Consider the following 25,042-nt stretch of genomic DNA (forward strand, 5'->3'; position numbering starts at 1 on the left):
TCCTAGCAGATTCTTTACGGAAAGTTTCATGATAGGTATCTAGTACTGAATAAGCATAAGGAAATACTTTCATCAACTGGGACACAAAGATCATGTGTCTTAACACATTCTAAGTTATGCACAGTCCAACGTTCACATAGTAACCTTATCTCTAAAATACTTGAGAAACCCCAAACCATTCTTATGCCACAGCATTATAACCGAGGCTCAGTTACTTTATCCACCACTGTAGTGCTACCTGCTCTAGAATAAGAAAGAAAAAAAAAGCAAACAAGAAAACAACAACGAAAGGCCTCTCCCTTCCCAACAAGCGCTGTCGGAAGCCGAGGCAAGTACCACTGCTAACCGCAACACAGAGATCAGTGCTGCCATCCAGCCAGGACGCTCCCAGGTGAAGATCCATCTCGCCTAATTTCAGATGTCTGTAGTGCCAGCGGCTGCCTGCAAGCCACGCGTAACAGTCGAGGGAGTTTAGGGTGCAGTTCCTCTGACCAACTCCAGGCGTGTAGGAGGAGCAGGCTTGCACTCGTTAGGCACACTGACTAGCTACGGTGTCCTGCTCAAATGCAGACATCAACATGCAGTTAGACAAATCCCACCTTAACCTATGAGAAGTGTTACAGGATCCTCAGTTACCACTCTGCATTGTACAATGCTGTGTAAGTCGGTCTTGCAATGACTATCCACTGAAAAAGTGCAGATGCTCTTCACAGCAGAAGGAGAAAAACCCCCAAGAGCTTCAACCATTAAACTTGAAAATACTGGCTGTAACCCACCTGTGCTTCAAAATCTCCCTTTTTAAAAGTGGGAAAACGATACAGAAATTTGAGCTATCGAGCGTGTATAAGTAGCTACCGAGGGGATTTTTCACTTTCTGTCACAACTTTCATTTTATAATCTTCTCCTACAGAATTTTAATACATCACCAAACCTCACATAACTTGACCTGGCAAGTTTGTGTCACGCTACTTGGTAAATCTACTTATCCTAGGGTATCACAGGCTTGACGGAGAATACAGGCGTAACCCAGCACTGTTCAGTGCAGGGAACTGAGCCCTCTACCAGCCCTTCCCATCTCTGATTTACACGATCATTCCAGGCATTATCAACAACTCTCAACAGTTTTACTGCTCTCTGATCATTCATACTATCTTTTCACTACTATTGAATGTAGGCAAAATTATTTTCCAAGAAAAAATAAATTAAATCAAAGAAAGTAGCTATATAATGATTCATTGCACTCTATTTTTGTGCATTCAGGTTAGGGCAGGGATATTTAATATTACAGAAACTTAAAGATTATCTTCTCTCCTTGGGAGATATGAATATAGACAGATAGGGGACTCAGGTGGAGGACACAAATCGGTATTGTCATATTTACAGAAGCAAATACTGATATCCAGCCTGAATACACAGTACTCTGTTAAGTGCAAAAGGGAAAATGCTCCCCACCTTGAACTACAGCTTGGTTACTCAGCAGCCAGAGACCAGTTGTCAGAGTTACTGCTGTGCTCTCCTTTCAGAGGGAAACAGAGGAGGAAGAGAGTGTCTGCATCTTTGGGCTTTCTGACCTACGGGGACTGCACAAGGCCATGAATCACTTTGTAGGGGCTCCAGAAATGCTTTCTTGGCTCTGCAGAGAAGGGAGTGCATTTGCCTGCCTCAAGAGTTCCTTGGCAAGCAGGAAGAAAACAGACTTTTGCCCAAAGTCACTAAATCATGCACTAGAAAAATGATTTCATGTCATGCGTGGACATTGCAAGAGTTTCCTTCCCAATAATCACAGTTACAGCCAGACACCCTATTGCATATAATGTCATGAAAAAACAGTTTTTAAAATGGTACTGGATAAGGGAATGGGCTCATTTACTAGCGCGTGTTAGAGATAATCCACTAAATTCTAACCATGAGGTACTAGATCTCTTTCCTCTCCTTTGCTTTCAAAACAAAGCAGAGATATCAATGTGCTATAAACGAGGGATTGCAACACTTGTTCTGGCAGAACAGAAAGAGTAAAACTTGTTTTGCTTACCAACTTTTAGGTAAGTGAATTCTGCAGGGCAAGCAGAAGTCAAGGGCCTTTAACCTTCTGCATTTTCCCTTCTTTCCACTTCTCACAAGCCAGCACTCTGTTAGTTCATTCAAACCTCCAGGCAGGAATAGGTCTGACTTTCTTTATACAACAAACACTGACCCTGGGGTCACTGAGAGGCTGATACTGGGAAGACAGCACTGTTAAGACAGAACCATGCTCCTTCATTGTACTCAGAAGCAAGAGCAAAACTTGCCATGAAGCAGCGCGATACAGTGACAATGGATGCCTCACCTGGCTGCGACGCTTCTTGCTTTTAGCCCTTCTCCCTCTCCGTTCTGGCACAGGATTATCTTTATTCTCGCTCTAGCTCAATTCCAGAGACAGCAGTAACTAGCATCATCAGATCAGGTACTCCTGGCAGAAACAGCAGATGAAGAGGAAAACTGTACCTTAGCTCTAAAGGAACTGGTGCTCACAGATGAATTCTGAAACAGTGCTCCCAACGAGGACTGAGAACAAACCAGACACCTAGAGATAAGATCTGAGCAAGATCAAAGAGTTTCTTCATCTCAGTGGCAATGACAATCACCAACGCCTGGCTCATAACTAGCTCAAACCTAGGAGGTGAAGCTCCACAGAAATAGAGAAAACAAACCACAGGCTAATCTACACACAGTTCTTCATGGAGCAGGGAAATCAACAGAACCCCACGTGGTCACTCACGCCACGGCAGACGTACTTTCTTGCCCCTTCCCTCCCCACTGTCAAAGTAGCTCAGTCCAAGCGGCTTCCGAAACACCCTGCAGGTGTGTGCAAGCTGCAAGAGGGAGCCAGGCTGCAGGGGCACACTGCTGATGAGCACAGCAATGCTCAGATTCATCATTAGTTAAAGACACTTGCTGGTGTGCTTAAGTTCAGGAAGTTTCCTGTATGTAGCTGGTAGAATGAGGAGGTGCTGTATCCTCTCCACCCAGCAGGCGATTTCTGTTTCTCTCAGGTGACTATACGGTGTGCCTTGGGCACCCAGGTAAGGAGCACAGCAGCCCAGGGTTGGCTGGGCTAAACCACCATTACCAGTAGCTTTGAGTTCCCACCAGCCACAACCCCAATTCACAGATAAACAGACCAGCACGCTGACAACTCTTTCCAATGCTTCTCCTGTCAGCCCTGATGCAGGAGGCCTCCGGAAGGAGCTTCCCTCTCTCCTAGTATGCAGTGCAAATACACACACGCTGTAAACATGAAATAAACTGGTAATTAATGGACTCTGTTTGTTCAAACAGAAATAACAGACAAATTATGAGCAATAATGAATGCATTCAACGTCTCTCTTCAGGCTGAACCCACCCAGACTTTTCTCATCCTTGGCACAACTGAAAGGCTTACAATGTGCGTGTAGCCCAAAGGAAACGTGGGTACTCTGCATCTCTCATTAGCTGACCCACAGCACGTGGCTTAATTTAAATGTTATATTCTGCAAAGAGATGATGTCCCTCAATGGGCTGTCAATACTATTATAACCACTGGAATACACGGAACTGTAATATTTACAGCAACTGAAAATCTGGCCCAGTATACATCAGCCACCCTCTCTGACCATTTTACTGAAAGAAGATGTCCAATCCAACTATATTTAGTCTGATAAACAATGTATTTCCTCTTCCTGTGTTTTTCAGACCAGATGTGCTAAGGCCTATCATTGTAGCTGCTATTTAACAGAACGCTGCCAAAATGGAAAATTTCCCAGTTTAATCATATAATTAACTTGGATCTTTATTCCTTCCCATCTTTTAAAGAAGGTCGCATTTAATGCTAACCTAAATGCAGTCTCTGCTAACAAAAAAAGGAGGTGTTTATTTGGACAGGTTGCTTGGGTGGGTTTTGGCTTGGTTTGTTTTTTTGACAGAAAATTAATTCTAGGTCAACCTTAAGGATTAAGGCAACTCCATATTTTGCTTGCTAGAGGCATATTCCCAAGGATTTGCTTTAATATTTTTGGAAACTTAAAAATAGCATGAATATATCTCTTTCCCTACTAGCTTTGTCCTTTCCCACTCAGCGAGCGCTGATTTTTGACCCCGTATTCCCAGCAGAGCTTGAAGCTAATGCGAGTCTTCCTTACATCTGCTGGCATCTACAACCACCTCATCCATACCCTTACCAGCCAATCAAGAATACCTCCCAACCACGTGTAGCAGTCAATGCTGGAAAGGCCAGATCCTGATCCCTCCTACACCACCTCACATCCAGAGTCATAAGCACTCCAATGAAATATGCTGACAACATGGTTTTGCTTCTCCCTCACCTCAGAGTTAATCTGAGGGATTCTTGGCTAGTCCTCTCTAGCACCGCTGGCCACTTTGTGCCTCACCAGTTTCAGTCTTGGAAGCCAGGAAATAGTTTCATCATCAAATTTGTGTCACACACCAACAGCCATTGCTTTTTTCTTTCCAGCAGTCTCAGACACTCAGCAGAGCCTACCCTGGTAAATGGCTTTCACACAGAACATCGTCCTGCAACTCAGGCAGCCTGTTCAATCTGGGAGCAGAAGGGCAGCTGCAAGTGTCCAGAGAGGAAAGTGAGTTAGCAGGATTTTTGTCAGATGTTATTCCCTTTCTTGCTTTGACCTGGGTTTCGCCCACAATCAGGTATGAAATACAGATCTAACATGGGACTCCTCTGCTTCGGAAAAATCATGACTAAAAAGATTTTTCTTGGTCTTTTGACAGTTATCACAGTGAGGAAGAAAGTAATTCCAGATTAGGTCCCTGGAAATGTGGAAACATGAGGACACATTTTCTCTGCACTCATCTGTCTTTCATTGGTCATCAGATGCAAAAGCCTACGGAGAAGATGCTGACAGACGTGCAAAAGGAGATTGCTAGTATCCTTTCCGTTAGTGCCGACGTAAAAGCGGACAATGCTGGCGACAGCAGCACCAATTCATCGTCATCTTTTGACATTGCAATATAAAGTAACTTATCCCTAAAAAACGCAGACTAACAGTAGCAAAACCACAAACTACTCTTCCTCAGAGTACCAGTTCTCTAGGATGCCAGACATCTGCCTAAACTAACTCCCATGAATTTGGCCCATTGTTTTTAAGTTGCTAATATCAAACTCTACTAGTAGAGCTCAATGTCTGGAAAATGAATGGCTTCTGGTTTTCCTTTCTGTTTTAAAGACATGTATTCAAGACGTAGATGTTTTGTATCTGATTAAACTACTTCTGGAGTTCAGTTCAGGTAGATCAAACCACCTCTAAAAATAAGTGCGTTCACCCAGAAGCCCTAAGAACACAGCACAGTGGCGAGCTCAATCTGTTAGGATGGATTTAGGTTAAACTTGCGCACAAATCATTCAACTGGGCGATCATTGAAGAACAATTAAACACTAGTGTGTTTATCGTTCCTAAGCACCTAAAAGCCACGTAACTTCATTTTTTTTTGAGAATTAAACATGTCATTGCCACTTGAAAGCTTACTTGAAAATCTTGCTTACTAGCACCCGAAGATGCTTTTCGTCTCTATCTGTGTATTCTTACAAAACCCAAAGCAACTCTCAACAACTTTTAGGCAGTTTCTACCTCACATGTACCTTAAAATTCAGTGTAAGATTTCAAGAAATTATTCTTTTTAGCTAGAAATATACATAGTTTTCTTACCATTTCCAACAAAGTAAAGAATGCACAAGCTAAAAACGAATGTTACCATCAGCTGCATCAAGTCTGTCAGGCATTTAAATTAAACTGATGTAGGATACACTGATTAAATGTAACGAAAAGCATCTTCTAGCATTAGACTCATTCAGTTACCTCATAATTATCAAGGAACATTTCAGCACAAGTTCTGTAAACCCAAAACACTCTGAAGATACACGAAAGGTGCCAATATCACCTCATTTTCTTAAACCAAGCAATCCTCACCCCTAGGTTCATTGATTCCTTTGTCACACTTTTCCCCTTCTCTTTTGTTTTGAACTCTTTCCTTAAGAAATAACCCCAGGCCTTGAAACCTTTCAGGTGAAGCGATATTTGCAAAAAGACATCTTAGGTTTTTTGTATTTTCCTCCTTCACGAGCAGGCATTGTTCTCCTATATCAACAAAGAAAATGCGTCTGTGTTTTTTTGGAATTAAACAAAATAAGGCAATTAAATATTGAGAAGCAGTCACGTGAATGACGAACATCAACCTTCCCATCGGTAATGTGGAAGAGGAGGAGCTGGACTGGATCTGATTTATAACCCCATCTCCTAGGCTAGGCCTGAGGATGTCCAACTCTTGTAGCAAGGAAGCAAACAGTTGTTGCCTGCACAGGTAGCATCTTGCCCATGTTCTTTTAGGTGGAATGAAGATGCTAAGCAGGTGCTTGCTAAACTGAAGGCCATGAAAAATCATTTGGCTCTTCATCATGACATCAAACCTAATTCATAGGTTTTTGGCCCCAAATCACAAATTGCATGTCAATCTGATTTTGAAAGTTTACGCTTAACGTGTCGGGGGGGTTCCCAAGTATCACTATCATCTGTTTCTTCCTCATCTTCCTGATCTTCCAGCATTTCATCTTCCTCCTCGTTCTCATCAAACAGCTCTATTCCAAGTTCTAATCTTCTTTGCCTTTCTGCAAACCACTCTCTGACCTGCTCATATCCCATGTGAGATTTGGCTACCAGTTCATCGAGGTCTTGCTCATTAAGGAATTTGTGCTTCATATAGTAGTCCTTCAGGATTGCTGTTCCAGTTTTGAATTTTATGACAGATACGCCTCTGTCCCAGCAATTTAACCTCTTGCTTCCCCGAGGCCTCCCCCGAGGCCTCCCTCTCCCTCTCCCCTTTGGTCTTCCTCTCCCCCTCTTTCTTGCAAAGCCTTGGCCATTCAGACTGTTTGCGTTGGCGCTCTGGTAATAATAATACCATTTCAATCCTCCGTTTTTCCAGGCATAGCGAGTATCTCCAAACCAGCTCACAATTTCTGATCTTGGGAGCCCAGTTTCCTCTGCCAGCTTGTTGTATTCTTGTGGAGATGGCCACTGAGTACGAACAAAGGAACTTTTAAGCATGTGCAACTGCTCTGGCGATTTTTTGCCTATTTTGCTTGAAGTGGAACACCCTGATTTTGCTCCTGCTGCTCCATCTCCCACAGATGTTTCTCCAGCCTCTTCTTTTGAGCTGCCAGCATTGCTCTCGTTCAAGTCAGTTCCCTCTTCCTTCAGGACATTTGATTTCCTTCTTTCTGTAAACCAGGCATCAATCTCTCTCCTGGTCAGTTTGGTTTGGGCTCTTAACCTATTCATCTCTTCATCAGTAAGGACAGGGTTATTAAGAAAACTTGCTTGGAGGACTTGCAGTTGTTCAGCAGTCTTCTCTTTGAATTTCTGTGGGGTGAAATCAGGAAAAGTGCTCCACGATGACTTGCTCTGTGGAGTGACGCCCGTTGGGGACTCATTCATTTCATCGCTTGAATCAATAACAATGGTGGCACATGAATCACTGTTGAGATGAATCCCATGATTATTCTTTGAGTTTCTCTGATTGTAGCGTGTATCGCTGAACCACTTTTTGATCTCTCCCTTAGTCAGGCCCGTTATTTTCATAAGTCTAACAATTTCTGAATCTTGAGGAAACTGATTTTTAAGGTAGCTGACTTTCAATTCTGCCAGCTGCTCCTTAGTTTTTTTCGCTCGGATGCCGAAGGAGTCAGGATTCAACAGCGTGGATTCATTTTTGATAGGCTGAGGGGCTGGAACAGCAGCTACTTGTTTGGTTTCTGCAACAGGCTGAGCAGTGTGAATCTGACTCTTCTGTAACTGTGTTTGGTTTGGGACTCCCGCCACAGTCAAAGCTATTGGGGCTGTTACTGGTAACGTGTTTGCACCCGCAACTTGAGTGAGAACGAGTCCCGGCTGACCAACTATTTGGCATGTCTGTAAAATTGAAGGTAAACCATTGCTAGCGGCAGAAATGTGTGCTGGAATAACAGTAATAGTCTGTGGCACAGTATGCACTGTGCCGTTAAATTGTTTCCTCCTTGCTTCCTCCACTTCCTCCGGCGTCCAGCTCACACCATGTTTCAGACGCTGCGCAGAAAACCATATTTTAATCTGTTCCTCCGTGTACTTAGCTTGAGTGGAAAGAACAGTGATTTCCGACATGGTTGGATATGGGAATTTGTTGTATGTGTTAAGCAAAAGAGGATTGTTATCCAAAGCAGTATTATAGGCTGGAATGCTATTTACAGGTATTAGGACTTTTGGAATCAGGTTTGCGTTCTGTGGAGCTGTAACAGCTGTTATAACCTGTGCCACTCCAGGCTGAAGCACAGGTGCTGGAGTCACTACCGCACTGGCCACATCTGCTGCGCTGCAAGCAACCGAATGGCTCGCTTTTGACTCGGAAACTGCTGGCGGTGGTTTTTCTACTGCTTCTTCAGAGTTTGGCTCATTTTCAGTTCCCTTTTCTTCACCAGGAATGTCATCAACTACATTATGGAAAACAGCTATACGTTTAGTTTCAGTTTTGTTTTTCATCATTTTCATAATAGGAGTTTTGCTAATTGAGATCCCTGATGAAGGGACCTCAGAAGAGTCAGCCTGTTCAGCGTTTTCTTCTCTAACAAAACTCCCATCAAATGTGAGATCATTTACTGTTTGTTCAAAGATTGTCTGATTATTACGTTTCACCATGGTCAATTTAAAATTCTCCTCTCCAGGGTGGTACTTCAAATTATGTTCTGAGAGAGCATCATATCTTTTGGTAAGAAAATTGCATTCCACGCAAACATAGGATGAATTTAATACTACATTGGGATGTTCCGAATCCACGTGAAAAGTAAACATATTGAGATCTGGAGTTTGAAAAGTACAGTATTTACACTCGTAACCACCTTCTACTTTATTTGTATTTTTCTGATTGTCTGAATCCACGCACTCATGAACATCCTCATCACTTGTCACGCTCTCTGCTGTAGGGTTATCTGCTGGCGCAAGTACGGGCGGTCCTTCCTCCAAGTCTGACACCATTTCTAGATCCGGATCCTGCTCGTTGGCTAAGACCATGCACGGAGTTGTTGATTTTCGTTTACTTGCCATGCCTGTTATGTGAAAATGATGCTGACTGGTCAGACACAGACTTGGCTTCAAGCTCTTCTTGAGGACTAATAATGGCTTTCGGTACTTCAAGTCAGTTCTTGGAAAGTCTCAACATTTATCCCATTAGCAGCTTTTCTTTTGTAGTGCAATCAGATTAAAAATAGATAGTTGAGGATGAAATGTTGAGACACACTGTTTTAAAGTCCACATCCACCACCTGTAGCAAAGAAGAGACAGTGGAATTAGTTCAATTTAAAGAGCAACTTCCATTCTGCTCCATCTTTTGTCTTAAGGTAATTCAGTCCTTTGGGGTTCGATCTGCCACTGTTCATCCCTGAAACCAGCAGACCCCCTCCAAAAAGAGCTACTCGAAGCTAAGTTAAGAAAAGCAAATCCAATCCACTTACCACAGGTTGAAATTTATTCTAGTTCATGTCGATGCACTGAAAGGCATAAAACACAGGACAGTGGAAAACAGGTAACTGTCTGTTTCCCTTTCTGCAGAAGCCTTTTTCTTGCCACAATGCTGCGGGCAGTTGCCCTACATAATTCTTGCCTTTAGACTGCTTTGCCGAAGCTATGACAACTTCTCTTGACTGCCCTGTGAGCTCAAGTCCTTCCTATCACAAACTTGACCCCAGTACGACACCTCCACTACTGACTTTGTCAGACCTTTTGTGTCAGAGGTTGTGAAGGCTCCCAGAAAAGGCAGGCTTTAGAGTCTTTTTCTATTGCATTATATATGCGAGCATGAGCACGTGCAGGGACTCGCCTCCAAGTCTCAAAAACGGGCAAAACAATGCCTTTTTAAGGCACTTTGACAGACAAAAGATGACTATCCTTTCTTCCTAGCTCCCTAAATGTCATTCTCCAATTGAAGACCAATCCCAAACCAATAAAGTTGATTGATAGCACATGGCAATTAACTAAAATCTGTTTTCATGCCTCTCTGCATTAACAGGGACATGACTGATTGTGTGAACTGTACCAGAGAGAGAAAAAACATTACAGACTCCTATAGCAAGCAGAAGCCAAACAAAATTAGGTATTTTCTGTTTAGAATTTCTTGTCCATTTCTAAGAAAAACTAAAGTACCACCAATCAATTTTGAGGCCTACAGAAATTCAGAGAATAAATATAATCTTAAATAGCATAGAGTGGAGACCATTTTATCCCACAGGGACCACACCTAGTCTGCTGGAAATGATGCATAAACTTCTGCAGAGGGCTATAAACTCTGTAATAGCTTTTATCTTGAAATAAAATCAGACACTGACTTCTCATACCAGAAATCCCACAGGTACATGAATTTTTAGACAGTGGAACATCATCTGCTTCCCAAAGCAGGGGCATGCTCAAGTTCAAAGGGAATACTCACTAGCTCTTTCAGAGGGTTTAGAAAGGGAACAGCATGTAACAGGTTAAACACAGAAGGCCACCTCTGCTCATGACCAAGTCATAAAGGAAAAAGAATAGTAAAAGGAAAAGGCAGTTACAAGAAATGGGAAGGTGAAAAGAAATACTATTTTTCACCGTGCGATAAGATGGTTCGTTCTTTTTGATTATGGGAGGGCAGAGGCTGTGGATAGGAAGGAAGATCAATAATTCTTTGCTTCATATTTTTTCTTTAGGCAAAAGACAAGAGTGTTCATCCATAGCTGCCACCCAGTGCTGCTGCATAAGCTCCGTTTTCGAAACTGTGTGCCTCGCCTCACTTTTTCATAAAAATCCTCCCCAAATGTTTTTAACAGTCACCCTCTGCAGTACTTCTCTGCTCACATCCAAAGGGCACAGCCTGACATGGTAGGCTTTTTATGCCAAGGATACGGTTACACGGCATTAAGGACACTGACAATGCTCAATAAATCCTGGGTTATCATCATTCCAGGATGACAATTATTTAATAGTACTGAAGCTGAAAGATATCCTTCTTCTACAAGTTAATGCTGGCAGTCTGTAAAACTGCACAGAAAAGAGGTATTTATTTTAATGTATATACACAGTATGGATTGCAGGCCATCTCATTGATCTTTGCAGTGAGAGAACCACGAAGCAAAGCTAAATGGAGACATTTGTCTTGGTGTGCTGAGGGAGAAGAGGTAGAGCATTATTAACCGTCCTGCTTCTCTGTGGGGCTAGAGGGCTTTTGACAAAAGAAAAACAACTGCCAAGGCTCAATGTTGAGCAATGCTCTTGGGGAAGAGCTGGGTGGTATTACCTAATCTTTCTGCGATCTTGAGTAAAATTTCAAAAATGCCAGAAATGCCCATTTTCAAAAGCTACTTAACAGCTGGTTTTGCTGACTGAGGTTGCAGTTTGAAAAGTGGCTGCGGTTCTCTGCAGCGCCTTATCCCGAGCGCAGCACGTAGGAACTATACGCAGGGCAGCCTAAGCGAGCAGAAGGGCTTGCTGAGAGGCTTGTGCTGGGACGGCACAGAGCACAAGTGAAAGCAACATTTGACCTGACATGCAGTGCTGAAGCATGCTGGAGGCAATAAAGAAAATGGGAAAGCTGTCCTACAGAGCACTAGGTGTTTTTCTCCAGTCCCCTTGTTCACCCAATAGCATTCACAGTGCCTGGAAGCCTGCAGGTCCACAGGCAATTGCATCACTTGCATCCTTTCAGCTCAATCCCTGGATCACATCTCTGTCTGCTGTGGTTCAGTTCTGCTCCTGGCGCACAGGTAGATTATCCCATCCCTCCGTTTACCAACAGAGCAACACATTTCTTTGAGGCAAGCTGGCCTCACAAAAAAGAAATCTGCATCTATGCTCTTCTGACTAGGCTAAGATTTATTTTTTTTTAAAAAAAAGATGTTGTGATTTCAAAACCCTGTTTAATTCAGGGCTATGAAGAGCTACAAGAGCATTCATTAAAACCTCAACAACAGAGCAAGATGCCTGCAACCCTTCCCAGACTTCTTGCCTCCACAGACTTTACAGAAACCTCCGTTCCCTTCTCCTTGGTGCTAATGGAATTATTCCACCTGTAGGCCCCTGCTTGACATGTTCTCTCAGTTTACCAGCGGATCAGGAACACTCACACTTGAGCTGTTTATCAAACCAGTTATGCATCACCCTTGTACTTCAGTTCCTCTAACACACCTCTCCTGTGCCGCTCACAATATGCCCTGTGGGACCTTGCCATTACCTTGATTTCAGTAAGCTTTGCAACACCCTGTTCCAATAGGCCAATACTCCAGCAAAAAAGGAAATCCGATGGGCTTGACATAGTCTGGTTTAGTCAAATCCACTTTTAAAAGAACCTTGTTACAACTCTCCAGGTTCTTACAGACTGATTTTTAGTAAACTCTTCCTGTATCGTCCTGGGAATGAAGATTCCCGTTAACCAATCTGTGATTCCCTACATGTTCTCCTCCTCTGCTCATGCCTTTCCCTCATTTCAGACTAGATACTATGGCTGTCTACCTCAGGTCCTCTGAGACCTGCCCCCATCCTCCATGAATTCCTGAAGATCGTCACTACTGGTTCAGAGATTGCTTTGTCTTGCCCCTTACATCCTTCATGGCAAAATACAGGACTTAGTATTGTTTAAGTTTTTCTATTTTTATCTGCACTGTATTTTTATCCCTTGCTGTTAATACTGACATTGTATTGTGCAATTTTGCTGGTGACAAAATATTCCAGGTGTTTGCTTTATGTCAAAAGCAGCATTTTTCAATGAAAACTGAAAAGCAGGCATGCTGTTTTGAAGGTCCAGGATTTTATCTTTTATCTTTGAGCAGGCAATTGCTCAGGACACTGCTCTTCAGAAACAGGCCATAAACCAGTAATAATCCCAATTCACTAATAATTACATTAAGACAGATTTATTCTCCGGAGTGGAATTCAACATTTAAAATTGGTTCTACAGCAGATTTGGAGAAAGATTTATATAAATATTTTTGAAATGCAGGCAGAAACCTTCTGCCCCTTTGGCTATAGTTTGAGAAGGAAAAGATGAAGGGTTGACAGCAGAAGACACATGTAAAAAAATCTGGTTCTCGCACAAATTTTGTACCCGCCTCTTCCTTCCCTCCCCCAAACAGGAGCAGCTGATGCAGGAAGAAAATCAATGAGATTACAGAAAGCGTTCGCTATGTGTTCAGGTTGTGTGCCTTATGAAAAGGCATTTCTCCTGGCTTGCTATATGACACTTCCCTCTACCACCCAGGAAAAGTGGGCCAACAAAAAATCCAAACCCAAATAACATGGTTTTAAGAATACGCACAAACAGGGTGGCTCAGGAGAAGCTGCTTCTAACTTTTACAATTACCTAGATGACAAATTACCTATGATCTCTCTCAACACAGAAAACGTCGTTTTGTCTTCTCCTTATAGGGTCCGATTAATCCATGACAACTGATTCTTTGTTTAGCCTCCTTCTAACTATTACCATTTATTCAGAGTAGATGTATCCATGTCAAAAACTATTCTGCACAGAGCTCAGAGGAGGTTAATCTGCTCTGATCTCTGCTGCCTCTCAGTGAGAAGGGGAAAGGACTTTGTTTTACAGTGCCATTTGCTTTGGCTGTTCATTATCTGCAAAGTTCAGAGTGCCTTACTGCTCACGATCCCAAAATGCTTAGGGTCCTTGCCACATTACAATTTGTAACGAGAGGGGCACGAACCAAAAGCTACTGCACTGCCTGCCCGCACACAGCTTCGGGGTATGCCGAAGCCAGACTCGTGCAGGAGCACTGGGAAGCCGACATGAAGCCCAGCAGAGGCTGAGAGGAGCCTGCCACAGGACGTGCAGCTAGACTTTCTCAGTCTCTCCTATCCCCATCGGTTTTAATGGCTAGTGAGCAGCAATGTAAACTTTAGAATTTCAGGCCAGAAGCGACCACTAAATGATTATCTTTCTCTTATTACATAATATCCCCCAGGTACTTCTACAGTGAGCACAGTACCTTGTGCCACTGCTTTTGACACACAGCGCCATAACCAGTCTTTACGTCTGATCCTACAGGAGCTACTGATCAAACATGACAAGTACTTAACAATCACGAGTGCACTGATAAAGAAGTGCCTTTAACATATATGGTGCATGTCTCTGCTCCTCAGTCACAGGAGCATGTATTTTCTATGGGATCTGGTCACCTTGGCAGCTAAACCTCACACAGGCAGGTCTTTCTTTTTTTTTTTTTTTTTTGACCTCTAAAGAGTACAATTCACATTGTGAGCACTCAGTACGTGTAACATCAGACATCCCTGTACAATTGCTCTTGAAAGTGAGTATCAGACTTGTGTAAATGCTTATCATACCCAATAAAATGGCAGCAGAGTTAGGGACACTTTTTTTGCGTAGTTACAACTCTGTTTTGTTTTGCTTGCTATACTGTTACACAGAAAAAGGAAAGGAAGAAGAAATAAGTTATTGACACGAAAATATTTTTAAGTGTGATTTGGGTTCAATAAACATGCAATTCAACCCCCAAAATGTTTCATATTGGCTTTCAAAAAATTTAAAAAAAAAATTCATTCTTAAAATGGTTGATCAAAAAAGTTTCTCCTTAAAACGTCACAACAAAAGGTTTTATTCTCCTGGGATTTCCTTCTTTAAAATGAAACAATCTGGCATAGACATGATTTCACAAAATGTTCCTTTCGACTTGAATCTGCATTTATTTTTCCTAGACAAAAAATTTCTAGAGACCTTCGTTTTCCCAGGCCCTAGTCTAGCGCTGGAAGTACAAGACCTTCTTTTCACTTCACGGAGTCTGTGTCCCCAGACACCCTTCAGCTTCCCCAGAGACCAAAGCAGCAGTCCTACAGATGGTCTCCTTTGCTAGATAGCCCGACTCATTCTCTAATCATCCCTCGTGCTATACAGGAACCCCCGCGCTTTTTAAAGGTGACACAGCTCAGCACAGATTGCCTCTCTCTCCTCTCCCTCTCCTCCACTGATTGCAACTAACCGTATGCGCCCCTGTCACATTGGAAACCAGATTTCACATCGGCTGCTATCTGCTTTCATTAATATTTGCCTGTCACTGTAGCAAAATGGTATCTTCCCAACAGCAGTTAACAGTAGTGGGAGCACTCTACCCTTAAACAAGTGGGACTAGGTCTCAGGGCTTACCAGCTCCCAACGCTTTCAGACCTCCTGCCAGGCCAGTGCCATTTGCAGGAGCACAGGAAGCAGCAGCAGCTTAAGGACTACGTTGATGCATGCCAGGACAACAACCTGGATAGATGAAGGAGCAGAATCCATCTAACACAGGTGGTTTAAAGCAGCCCGCAAGTGTGCATGACAGGCATGAAAGCACGATCAACAGCAGGTAACAAAACCTCCTGCAAATTCTACCTTGGATACAAAAAGGTAGTGATACAGTATGACTCACAATTCTGCCATTTTAAAATTTTATTTTATTTTTTTTAAACAGTGGAATGCATTTCTCAGACCTCAGGGCTAGATCCTTGCCAAATTTCAAGTTCCTATGTCAAATCCCTGAGGCACAGAGCTGTTCAGAAAAAGAAAGATAATATGGCTTTGACATTGAGATTGCCTCTCTTCCTCTCCTTGCTTTCCTTCTCACTCCGTTAATTTTGCTCTTGAACCAGCTGAATGTTCCCCCAAAACTCAATGAACGGTGGAGAAAAGCAGCCTCCAAACAGAAACAATCTGTGAGAAATTCTCATTTCAAGGATCCTAAGAAAGTGGAAACAAGGACCTACAATGGACTCACCAGGTGACACTAATACATCCTGCTACATGCTCCACATGTACCCACAGACTGGCACACACCAGGATACAGACCCATCATTTAAGTAACTTGTAAAGGATCCCAAAATACTTGCAATAAACATATAAACCCAGTGTTTGCATGAGCCAGTGTTTTATGAATGAAGAAAAAGGGAGGACTTGGAGTGTCACCTGAAGAGCAAAAAACCTTACAGTTTACTAGGTCAGTGCACATCAAGGTGAAGACTTCAAGGCACATTATCAAGGCTGCAACCACTTTTAGAGCCTCCTCTGCCACTTAGGCCACCGCAGGCTTTTGCTCACATGTGCTTCCTCAGAGCCTCTTCTGCAGGCTCCGGACCCACCTGCTTCCCACCCCATGCCCTCCTTAAATCCTCCAGCCTCTGAGGTTTGCTACCTCTTTGGGAGAAGGTCACAGAGCGCAAAGTGCACAAAAAGCCCTTTATTTTCTTTGCCACATGATTTGCTTCTCCACTTAGGAAGTAAAAAATGTGACTTTGGAGCTGATATTTTAGAAGGTTTTTTTTTTTTTTTTAATGTGGCTCCAGAATGCTTTTTACAATTGTAAGCTGAATCACTAAGTTAAGGACAGACAAAAACAACCTTAACAGTCATGGATATGTCATCACAGAAACAATAAATTTAATCTAGTAAGTAAAATAGCATATTTTGCCTTATAAATCCATAGGTTTAAAAAACCAGTCATGCTTGAATAAATGTATTCTTAGATATTCTACATGTTTACTGTAGTTTAATTAATAATACAGACATGTTATGCTGTTTAGGAGAATTTTTAATTAAATTTTAATTTCCAACCAAACACACTTTGACATAAATTGGGAATAACAGGAACTAACCATTATCTGAAAAACAAGATATGCATAAGTCACTATTTTCCAAGAAAATTACAAAAATTAAAAATTAATACTGACTGTATCTTGAGATAAAGGATTGATAAAATACTCACCAGCACAATTAATCCCTTTACAAAACAAAATTTTGCCAACCACCACGATATCAAACAATGAAAATAATTCACCATTTATGCAAGTTACCAAAAGCACAAATGCAAATCAAGATTAGAAGAAATAATTTAAAACAAGATTCCCCACGTGCTAGATTTACACTGTGATTAAATCACCTATTTTAAACCATTTTGATTCCTATCAATTATTCCAGTTCCCATGTATTAGGACTGTTTTTGAATTAATGCATTAGTTAAATGCTATCTGGGGGGAGACGGGAGAACACAACGATTGGTAAGGAGAGGCAAGACGAAAATGTTTAGTGCCATTATTAAATCAACCAAATTAGAAGAGCCCAGGATCCGACTGGGGTGTGGTACTCAAAGAGAATGTTTATGAGAGTGTCCAAGTTTAGCATAAGAGAACAGGCAGGCCTGGAAACCCCGATGGAATAAGATGCATCTGTTGTTGTAGGCAGCCCCAGTAAAATGTTACTGGTTCACTAGCCTGGGGCAAGCTTCCTGCCCACCCCCCCACCCCCCCTTTTTTTTGACAGCCAAAGACAATATTAGCTTGCCTTTTTTTTTTTTTTTTTTTTTTTTTGCATTTGTCAAGCTGAGGTTGAGTGAGAATATTTTGTGTCTAGACTAATAAATGTTTGTAAGGATTTTGCAAGACTGGTTTATGGGAACAGAATCCACTTTTTGTTTTTCTGCTGGAAAAAGCAGCACTAAAAGCAAATGAGCACCATCGTGCATTTGTTTTAAATTGCATATTACGGCACTGCTATTTTGTGTGCAATCAATACATAATTTGGAAGAAAAATGCTTTTAAAATTCAAAGCTATCCCTGAGCAGCTAAGGTTCTCTTGGAAACTGAAGGAGGAGTCTGAAATTATTGTTCTTTTGTTTGCATCCCCCAGTGGGAAAGGCAGCACACAACTAGAAACCACTGTGCTTTGAGGCAGCATGAATCATTAAGAATAAAGATCAACCCCCCCTTCATTTAAACATTAGATATTAAAACTGAATGTAGGACAAAGGTAAACTAAACAGACTCTTTCCTTCCCAAGCAGTTATTGGGTTAAATAAAATATCAAAGGGACTATATAAATCTTGTCACTTCCTCTACTGAAATAAAAAGATAGTTGTATTTTGCAAAACATGGCCTGTCTAGATCCCAACTACAAGCATCAACTTAATCAGTGGAAATTACTGGGATATGCATGGGCCAAAACCTACATTTTCTTTTTAATATTTGTTTTGGAGGGCGGGGTATCTCAAAATGAAATGGCTGACTGAGCTTTTTATTTCATTGCTTTGGGTGGAAATGACTGAATCTTTCCACACAAGGTAGTGCAGAGAAGGTGCTCGGGGGCAAAGCCATCTTCGGTCCCAACCCTCCAGCAAGGCTCGCCCTCAGCCTGTCTCGCCCGAGACTCAGCTCTCTGCAGCATCCAGACTTAAACGTTGCCTGGTAAGGAAGAGGGCTCCTGGTCAGTAATTCACAGATAGTAACTTCATGAGGATTACATCCAGAAACAGGACATTCACTCACATAAAGGGGCATATATCCACAAATTCTGCCCTTAGAACTAGCCCATATACATTTGGCGTAAACCGCAGTAAAAGTATTGCTTGCTCTTCGTCAGTAAACATGTGTGACCATAGCGTGTGGTGTTTGCACTGTCATCATCCACCCAAGTAGTAATATACTGGAAAGCTTTCAAAGCAAAGGATTCTGAAGTAAAATTTCAGTCTATTCATTAACACAGAACTTCTCCCTCTCTGAACATTATATATAAGGATTAACAGATATATATTTCTAAGGATGTGTACCTGTGACTATTTCTTCACTATGCATGGAAAGAGTAAAGTTGCTTTACTTCAGTATTACTCTTTTTTTCTCATCTCTTCCCTCCTTTCCCCAAAAGAAACAAACAGTTGATATTAACAAGGCCTTATTTTTCCCCTGGAGAAATCCAAGGATGAAGGAAAAAAAAAAAAGTGCTACTTGTCAAGATTCAGATTTAAAATGAATGTTTCTGGACTGTAGGATAAACCACCCAAAGTTGCAATCATTTCACACACCAAAAAAAAAGTCTCAATCTTAAATTATTTATTTTAATGAAATAAAAAATTAGTTCTCCACTCACCCACAAACTCCTCCAACAAATTTAAGTAAAACATATTAAGTAGTCAAATTTGAAAAACACTCACAAGACAAGTACTGTAGTAAAGTTGTGGGGGTTTGCATCATATTTTAACAGATACCTACAATGCCAGCAGGGATCTTGTACGGTCACCAACTCCTCAAACTGATCTCTGCACAAAAACCTTGAACTCACGTGACACTCCAGGTATGATGAACCTTTCATCAGACCAGATCCCCACTGAGAAGTTTAGAGGACAGACAGCCCTAAGTATTCAACACTGCAAACAAGGCTGGACATCCTGCAGTGCTGAATACTCCACAAATTTCATCGAAGCCACAAGCGTGTTTCATCTTGCCAAGAACCCTACCAAGAAACAGAACCCCCCCGAGCCTTCACGCTTGCTCCATCTAGCTCGCTTGGCAACTGCTGCCAAGCACCTAACTACTCCTGATACAGCTCTGATCTGCAGAGTGCCCTCAGCTCCCACTGATGTTGCTGAAGGCAGCTGACCTATGCATAAAAAGGCAGTATTTTTCTACTTTGAGAGTATTCTAAAGATTAACTAGGAATCTGGACTTTTTTGAAGATGCACACAGCTGCAACTAAGGCTTGACTACCAGTCTTCTACAGCCCAGGTAAGTAATAACTCTTCTTTCCTGACTCCTTACCCATTGTGTCCCCTCTTTTTAGGGCATTACAACATTCCCAGATCTCATTTTGACCTAATTACCAAAACAGAGCCTTATACCAGTAAGGCCAGAGGAGAATTTTAAAATCAACAGCATTTTGGCATATGAAGCATGACATTTCAGCGTAACACAGGGAGGAAGGCAATCACGTCAATACCATATTTTGTTTAGGCTAATCTACCTCAATTTTTAGGAACATCAAGCATAGAGACCTCTACCAAGACTGCCTCGGACTATACAAACATGCATTTCCATCTGTGAGGTTCTTAGCACCTTTCTAAGGTAAGACAATATTAAAATAATCACACTCCTATAAACAAGGATTCAAGCCTTAAAACCTATATAAAATGATTGCCTAATTCAGTGTTCATTCTAAATTAGTGGCTATTTCCTATCCAATATATAAAATCATAGAATCGTTTAGGTTGGAAAAGACCTTCAAGATCATCAAGTCACACCGTACACCAAACACTGCCAAGTCCCCCACTAAACCATGTCCCTAAGCACCACATCCACACGCCTTTTAAATACCTCCAGGGATGGTGACTCCACCACTTCCCTGGGCAGCCTGGTCCAATGTTTGACCACTCCTTCGGGAAAGAAATTTTTCCCAATGTCCAATCTAAACCTCCCCTGGCACAACTTGAGCCCATTTCCTCTCCTCCTATCGCTTGCTACTTGGGAGAAGAGACCGACCCCCACCTCACTACAGCCTCCACTCAGGTGGTTGTAGAGAGCGATAAGGTCTCCCCTCAGCCTCCTCTTCTCCAGGCTAAACAACCCCAGTCCCCTCAGCCGCTCCTCATCAGACCTGTTCTCCAGACCCCTCACCAGCTTCATGGCCCTTCTCTGGACACGCTCCAGCACCTCAATGTCCTTCTTGCCGTGAGGAGCCCAACACTGCACACAGGATTCGAGGTGCGGCCTCACCAGTGCCGAGTACAGGGGCACGATCACCTCCCTGCTCCTGCTGGCCACACTGTTTCTGATACAGGCCAGGATGCTGTTGGCCTTCTTGGCCACCTGGGCACGCGTACATGGTTCGTAAGAGGCTTTGAAGATTCAGAGTGCTGAACACGTGGAACTTTGACCATAACCATTAGAAAGTTCAAAAGCTCGATTCTATCCTTCTGTCTGGCGGGGTGAATTTGGTGCTCACAGAACGATGCTGGCTGTGCCAAAGAGCGAGGGCTGGTGTTGTGCATGCCTCATTACACAGCTCTGGCTGCCCACTGCTTAAACAAAACTGCCAGCCTTCAAGGCTTGCTTGAGCAACGACTTCAAGTTGTGGGTCCCCTGGTAGCATGTTAAATTCCTTCAACTCCTGGTAAGGCCAAGATAAGGAAGGTGAGCAACAGCCTGCAAAATGCCACTGGGGAAGGCCAAGGGGCATGGAGCAAACCTAAAATCCCAAACTCACTTTCTTAAATGGCTCCAAACACAATAAACTGAAGCACATTCTTTGGAAGTAGAATATACTGAGCTCCTTTAGACTTGTTAGGCACAAGCAGAGGTGAAGCTGATAAAGGATGTTTACAACATTGAGTTCTTTGCTATCTTTGACGTCATTTAAGGAGCGCAAAAAGTAGCATATTCGAAGTTCTTTATCATTTCTCCTAAACATTCTCCCATCTAGCTGCATCCGTTCCTCTTTTAGTCATCAGCAATCTTCCTAGTTGCTATGTTTTAGCATGATACTGCCCTTTTGATATTTTTAACAGCATAATAAACGTTCTATCCTACAATCCCGTTCTTGCCCCTTTTAGATCACACTCTTTTTCACTGCAGTCTATTGAATTTTAACATTTACTATGACTTCAAAGCTCTGAAAGGTAAAAGACTTGTACACATCTTCCCACAAGCAACAACAGCTGACTTTTCCTCAGTTTGGGCTGATTTCTGAAGCTGTTTAGAAAGGACTCACTGTAGTAAAGACACTGTTTTATGAAATATGTTGCAGTTCACTAACTCTGAAGGATATGAAAGAGACCTGAGTGGACCTTCTGAAGTTTACTCCAGTTCCTTGACAGAAAGACAACAGAATTGGAAATGAACCATCAGTTAAAGTGATGCAAGGCACAGAATCATGAAACACCATCTAGCTGGTCCAGGAGAAGAAAACATATCACGTTTGGTGGCTTCCACCTCCATAGAAAAAGAAAGAACTGCTTACGCAGCAAAGTGGTTTGAGTATTTGGGAAGGTCCTGAACTAGACACAAAAAAAGTCAAGAGAGAGGAAAAAAGGAGAGAAGATGAATTGGAATAAAGACAATGAATTGGAATTAGTAATCATAATGCTGAAAACGTAAATAATCACATCCCTTTGATAGCCTGAAGAAGCTGTTTTAATGCCTAATTTGACAATATTAGAAACTTATACAGTATCAGCAGAAAATTGTATTCTTATAGATATATAGTCAATAAAGGTGATGCTGCTGACACGTAGTGGGAAGATACAGGACTAGAACACCAAGATCAATATTGCTGCCTATTTAGGGAATAACAAGCAAACAAAAGAAAAAGGCGAAAAGGCACTACATTGAAAATGGCATCACTTGTTTACAAGTCACTGACAGCTCCGAGGCGAACCATCTTGGACATTTATGGATCAATGACCCTGCATCTAAAGCGCAAGGAGAGGGAACGTGGGCCACCAATACACAGAAGAGAACAGCACAGCCACGCACTCAGCTAAAAACGTTCAGAACCTTCCCCCACACCATGACCCCAAAACTGTTATCACACAGGGCTTCAATTTAATATGTTTATATTATATGTTTATATGTTCAGACACTGAAAAGATCATTCTGTAAGTTTTGCAACAGGCTCAGGGTTTCCAAAAATTAGAAAACAAAAATAATGAACTTGACACCGTGGAAATCTTGGCTAGACCTCAGCTTGACAGGTAAAGAGGAACTGATCACCAAAATAAAGATTAGCCATAGCCTAGCTACAAGTCATTGTGCCTTGGTGCTATTTATTATGTGCAAACAGAATAAAACCCAGGTTTTACGGACTTGGTGCTTTAAAAGTTCCAGTTTCATAAAGCTGGAAAAAACCCTGAACTTAGACTGAGGGAAAGAATCTGACTTCAAAGATCTACGACTATTTTTTAAATAAGACTCTTCTGCAGTCACATCCGAACAAAAGGGTCACCAATCATGATTAGATGAAAAAGTTAACGAAAACTGAATCCTTTCCCTCAGGGTACATATAAACAAATCGGGAAGAAAAACGGGGAAAGCTCAGGGACAGCAATAAGCTTAAGTGAAATGCTATAGAGTGAAGCAAAAGACACAAGAAACAGGTCTTTTGGTACACTGGGAACAAAAGAAACGCCAATAATAGCACAAAGTCCATTACTTGATAGAAATTCTTCAGTACCAAGAACTCTACAAAAGGCAGAACTGTTCAATACACAGCTCTAACAGTCTCCAGTGAGATACTGGTACGCAGTGATAAATATTGTCTACTCCAATAATAACCAACAGTGATGAATGACAGCAATTAAGGCTAGGCACCAGGACGCTGGATCCAGCTAAAGCATGCACAGGTCATCGAGGGTGTTGCAAGAGAGTCACAAGAAACAGTAAGAGAGCAGAAAAGTATGTCGCACAAAGAAAAGCTCTACCTCAAACTGCTGTGTTTTACAAAGCCAAGTTTGGGGACAATCACTACATACACACGCATCACCCACACGTGAGAGAAGAGGGCTTTTCAGTCTAGCAAAGATAAAAGAGCCACTAGCCTGAAGTTAAAAGCAAATCATTTCAGTTATAAAAAACGGCATCTACTTCTTTCTGATCAGCTCTGGGGAATTCATTTAACAACACAAGCGCAGCAGACTGCCTTGCTGGCAATGTCTAAAGACAGTAACAAAAGGGTTTTCTAAACGACGCCCGCTTGCTCAAAGGGGTCGTAATTCAGGGCAGTCCTCTCATTTGCATCACGCACGCAGGTTGTCTTAAACAGGGTTTCTCTAAGTACTCACAAGATCTCTTTTTTTTGCGTGAAATCCTTTTAAGCAGAAACAAACAAAAACCAGACTACCAGTCAAAACCAACAGCACAGCATTTAAAATTCCTCTCTCATTCCTACATTTAAGGGAATATTTGTTTCCACATGACAAGTTTCATAACAAAATCCGCTTTTTATTTATACAGTGTTTACATGCACTTTGACATGCCCAATATGCTCTCTGTACACCTCTAGTTGATACCGAGGGGCACCTATTCCAGCTTGCAGACCAAAAGACCTCTCAGCTCTCACTATTTTACATGACACTCTGTGCAAAGGGAATGTCTCCATCCTGCCGTTAACTGTTTACCCGACCAGAAAGGCCAGCTCAGAAATAAAGCACAAGTACCTACCAGATAACGTTCACTATTGCAGGTACTCTGAGCCCTTTCAGAGATCCAGAACTGCCTCCATTACATGCTTTATTGAAGCCGGTGTCGATCTCCAGGGCTGCGCATCCTGATCTAGGGGAGAGCCGAGCATCAGAACGCACCCCAGAACCCAGGCACCCCCAGAAGAGCAAACCAGACATCTTCCCCAACTTTGCCTGCACGTACACCGCACTCTTCCTCAGCGCTCGCCCCCGCTCCGCAACGCCACGGGATGCGGGACAAGTCGGAACCCAGAACTTCATGGCTCCTTGGCTGCCGTCCGCCAGCCGGTCCGTCCGCCCGGGTGCGCGCAGCCCGGTGGCACCGGGCGGGAACTCGCCAGCTCCTCCGGGCACACCGCGACTGAACTTCTTGACTCTGCCACTGACGAGTCAGACTGATCTTCCTCCGCCCTGCGGCGAGCAAAGCCACGCACAGGCTCCCGGCTTTCCAGCTGGCACGGGGCGGAGGAGGGAAGAACGGGGAGAGGAGACCGGCCCCGGACGCGAAGGGGTTTAACCCCGCTGCGGGCTGGGCTGGGCCGGGCCGGGGGAGGGGGCACGCAGCAGTCCGCCTCGAAGTTCCGCCCCGGCTCTCCCCCCGGCCTCGCTCCCCCCCGGCAGCCTGGAGCCCGCCGCCCCCGGCAACCGATGCCCCCTGACCGCCGGGACTGCGCCGGCCGCTCGCCCGCCCGCCGCCGCCAGACAATAGGGAGGCGGGCGGGCACACGGCCGGCCCACCGCGCCCACCCCGCGGGCGGCAGCAGGGCGGCCGCCCCCGCCGGGCCCGGCTCGGCCCGCCCGCCCCCGCCGGCCGGGAGCCGCCCTTGCCCCGGGGAGGCGCGGGTCGGCGGGCGCGCTGGCGCTGCCCCGTCCCCGCCGGGCGAGCACCTGGCCCGCTCCCCGGCGGGAAGCGGGGGCGTGCGGGGGGCACGCCTCCCCGGGGAGGGGGGGGGCGGGGGTCGCCCTGCCGCCTCCCGGCGCCGAGAGCCCCCTCTCCGCCCGCGCCAGAGG

The 25,042-nt window shown here is 43.4% G+C and overlaps 1 protein-coding gene across 1 annotated transcript; it reads right to left on the reverse strand.

Annotated features, from left to right (window-relative positions):
- Nucleotides 1–6,475: 6,475 nt before the first annotated feature.
- Nucleotides 6,476–24,087, reverse strand: ZHX1 (zinc fingers and homeoboxes 1). Its single transcript, XM_009959222.2, has 2 exons — nucleotides 24,076–24,087; nucleotides 6,476–9,124 (listed from the first exon to the last, which is right to left on the reverse strand). The coding sequence occupies exon 2, from the start codon at nucleotides 9,120–9,122 to the stop codon at nucleotides 6,498–6,500; it is 2,625 nt and encodes an 874-aa protein (XP_009957524.2). The 5' UTR covers nucleotides 9,123–9,124; nucleotides 24,076–24,087; the 3' UTR covers nucleotides 6,476–6,497.
- Nucleotides 24,088–25,042: the final 955 nt, after the last annotated feature.

The sequence above is a fragment of the Leptosomus discolor genome, chromosome 5 (genome assembly GCF_034619465.1).
Source record: "Leptosomus discolor isolate bLepDis1 chromosome 5, bLepDis1.hap2, whole genome shotgun sequence".
NCBI lineage: Eukaryota > Metazoa > Chordata > Aves > Leptosomiformes > Leptosomidae > Leptosomus > Leptosomus discolor.